This window comes from Pteropus vampyrus, unplaced genomic scaffold, assembly GCF_000151845.1.
Source record: "Pteropus vampyrus isolate Shadow unplaced genomic scaffold, Pvam_2.0 Scaffold567, whole genome shotgun sequence".
NCBI lineage: Eukaryota > Metazoa > Chordata > Mammalia > Chiroptera > Pteropodidae > Pteropus > Pteropus vampyrus.
This window is the reverse complement of record NW_011889348.1, coordinates 277,476-281,059: the sequence shown is the minus strand read 5'-3', so window position 1 is coordinate 281,059 and position 3,584 is coordinate 277,476. Positions and strand designations below refer to the sequence as shown.

The 3,584-nt window shown below is 62.0% G+C and overlaps 1 protein-coding gene across 1 annotated transcript in view; it reads left to right on the top strand.

Annotated features, from left to right (window-relative positions):
* The window catches only part of MLPH (melanophilin), a 32,229-nt gene that overhangs the window by 6,297 nt on the left and 22,348 nt on the right, over positions 1-3,584 (top strand). The window contains exons 2-3 of the mRNA XM_011384252.2: positions 602-728; positions 2,145-2,339. Of these exons, the coding sequence (XP_011382554.1) occupies positions 602-728; positions 2,145-2,339 (322 nt within the window). The remainder of the gene's footprint in view (positions 1-601; positions 729-2,144; positions 2,340-3,584) is intronic.

Here is a 3,584-nt window from a genome sequence, read left to right as displayed (position 1 = left end):
GGGCAGCTGTGCCGCGTGTGTGCGTGTGTGCGTGTGTGTGTGTGCGCACGCGTGTGTGCCTGTGTGCATGTGTGTGCATGTGTGTGTACGTGTGTGTGTGCGTGTGTGCGTGCGCGTGTGTATGTGCGCGCATGTGTGTGCGTGCGCGCGTGTGTGTGTGCGTGTACACGTCTGCGCGCCGCCCACTCACCAGCCGCCCCTTCCCATCCCAGCCAATCCGGGCGGCTCCTCTGTCTACGGGGCTGGGAGTTCTCGGGGCGCAGCGCCTCTGAGGCACGGCCGAAACACTCAGCCAGCCACGCGCGCAGAGGACAGGCCGCTCACTTGCCACCTGTCCGTCACCAGTCCCTGAGCAGCAGGAACGCTCCTGCGTGTCATTGCCACCCCTGCGCGCGGCCCCCTCGAGTGTCCTCTCGTGGCTCGGTCTCCTCGTCCAGTCTTCCATCCCTCGCCCTGCTTCCGGCCGGGTCAGCGGCGGGTGCTGGGAGGGGACAGCGCTGGTGGGGTCTTGGCCCCACACACTGTCCCCTGGCCCCTTGCTGATGCGGAGGCTCAGGTCGGCTTCCAGGATGGGGCCACCACTTGTGGGCATTGGGCGCAGTGGGCACCCAGCTCTGAGGTCCCTGACCCCGGCTGCCTACTCCCATGCTGTGGCCTCTTCATACCAACCTGCAGCCCCCGCCAGCCCCCCGGGCCTCTCAGGACCCCTGCTGTCCTGCTGGTCCAGGGTAGGGGTTCACCCCTCCCCCAATGCAAGTGCTGGAGAGCAGAAGCCTGTGCCGGGCTCAGCCCTCTTCCAGCTGCTGCCGGCCTGGTGCTGCGGCCACCACCGTGCCTGCAGGGCCGTGTCACCTGGTGTCTGGGCTGTCCCCAGCACTCTCGCACAAGTCCACCGTGATTCCCGCCAGACTCCATGCCAAGAGCAGGGAGAGGAGGACACGAGGTCTGACCTCTGACCTCTTCCCTCCACCTCAACTCTGTCCCTCTGCACCCGTCACCTCCCCCTCCCTCAGCTCTCTGTCCCTCTGCACCTGTCACCTCCCCCTCCCGTCAACTCTGCACTTCCCTCAGGCCGGGGACACTAACCCCTGAGAGCAGGTGGCGTCAACCCTCCACTGTGCTCTTCCCCCTCCAGTCACAGCCCTCGAGGTCGGTGCCCCAGGGTGCCCAGGAGGTCGCGTGGCGGAGGACGTGGGGTGGGCTCCTGTCCGGGGTACATCCCCCTGATACTTCGACCCCATTCGTCTCCGCTCCCCACGGCTCCCTCCTCCACTGCCCTCATCTCTCCTGGTCTCCGTCCCTCCAGCCCTGTCTCTCCAGGCCATGAGAGCGAACTTGACCTCATTCGTGAGACAATGTCTGGCAAACGCCCAACTCTGTCTCTCCGTTGTTCGTCCCAGTAAAAACGACGTTTCCTGGGAAAACTTTCTAGCTCAGGGTGGAACTCACACGGCTGCTGGTCCCTTTCATGAAGACGGCTGTGGCACCTCGCAGAGTTAAGGGGACGGGTGCGCAAGGGTCAAGTTTAAGACACGAGCAGTTTTACTCTTTCATCAGGGACACGCCGCAGAGCTCTGCAGTGCAGGACAGTGACCATGGGCACGGCGGACCTTTGCCTTGTCCGTGCTCGGGCCCCAGGGGTCTCGCCCACTTTTGCAAAGTGAAAAAGGCAGGTGTCATCTTAGAGTTAGCATGAGAACGGCACTGACCTCGTGGACCCTCCGGAGGCCCCCGGATCGCACCTTGAAACTCACTCCTCCAAATCACTGGCCTGAGCATCCACGTGGGAAGTCTGCCCGTTTTCCGTGTTCCTCCCCGCGGTCCGTTTCGATTCCTCGCCGTCTTTATCTCGGCCAGTTCTTCGGCTCAGTGAGCATGGTCCTCACATCAGCCTGGGGTTCCCGTCATCTCCTGCTCCTCCATCTCATGCCCCAGTCAGCACCCCAGGCAGACTGGTTTCAAGTCTTCTTCTGCTTCCGATGGTGAATCCCATTCGGGGGCTGTCTGTTCCTGAGGGAGATTTACCTTGCGGGTGCACGTTTACTTGCCAGCTGATGCTCCCGTAGCAGAGTGACATCTGGGGGACAGGTGTTGGCGCGTGGGTTGCGCTGGCCCCACTCACCCGCTCCTGCTGGAAGCCCCAGGTCGGGCTGCTGTACCTGCAGCTGGCGGCATCAGGCGGTGTCACCCTGCTGGACCAGTGCGGGGTCCTCTTGCCTCCCTTCCTGCTCCCATCCATGAAGAAGGAAACTTATGTTTTAAAGCGAGGGTCCCCAATCTCCAGGCCACGGATCGGTCCTGGTCCAGAGCCTGTTAGGATCCAGGCCACACAGCAGGAGGTGAGCAGCAGGCAGGCGAGCGAAGCTTCGTCAGCATTTGCAGCCGCTCCCCAGGGCCGGCATCTCCGCCTCAGCTCCGCCTCAGATGACCAGGCCTTAGATTCTCATAAGAGCACAGGTCCCTGGTGCCACAAAGGTTGGGGACCGCTGGTTTAAAGAATCTGAAGCAGAGTACAATATTCCTTTCCCCCACATTCTGCACCTGGCATGGGTGAGCGGCCTCTCCTGGGCTCTCCCTTAGGACCTGACATTCCGGGATCAGGGTGCCTCCCCCATCCTCCCCTTCCTTCCCGCTGTGCTGCATGGATACGGGGCAGCCTGGAGAGAGGATGCGGGGCAGGTCTCGCCCCATGGAGGGGTGGCTGATGCAGCAGAGCAGGAGTGGGAACTCAGGAGAGCGGCCCCTCCCACTGGTGCGGACTGGACCTTGTGGATGAAGCTTTATCTAGACCATGGGCGGGGGAGGGAGGGGGAGGAGTGCCCCCTAGATTCCTAGAAACGCTGGCCATTTTTACTGGTTTTCAAAGCTGAGATGAGAGAACTATTTTTGTGACCGTCTTCGTGAGTATTCTGATGACTCCTTGGGGTGGGGGGGTCAGTGAGGTGCAGTCGATGCCACTTTAATCCAGCATCATCAGCCTCCCAAAGCGTCCCAGAATTCCTCCATCGTCCGAAGGCTCGGGGGTGTCCCCGTCGGAAACCACAGGTGTGGAGTCCTCAGAAGACAGTGGCACCTGGTGCCGGTCTGATTTGTGTCACTAAGAATGGATTCCTCTGACCTCATCTCAACTAAACCGTTTCGTTGGGCAGACACTCCCTGAACTAGAGCGAAGGAACGCATTCATTATCTGGGGGTACGCTTCCCAGTCGTTCGATTTGGCGGGTTCACCAGGAAGCCGTGTTACCGAAAACTCAAGGTCTAGGGGGACGGTGGTTCCCCAGGACTCCGGGTGCCAGCGCCTCCTGCTCTGGACACTCCCCGCCAGGCCTTTGTAGCCATGCTCTGGGGCGACACGCCTGGGGCTCAGGTCCCCGCTGGGAGACACCCGAGACCGCTTGATAAGGAAACGCCACCCGGCTTCGCCCCCGGGACCCCGTGCCCCCTCTACAGAGGGTACGGTGACCCGTGCCAGCCTGACGTCCTCCCTAGTGTTGTCCTCGGCTTGGGGACACTAACTCAGGCCGGTGTGGCAGAGTACACATGGCTGGCCGGGGGTCACAGAGGAGAGCGTCCACCCCACCCAC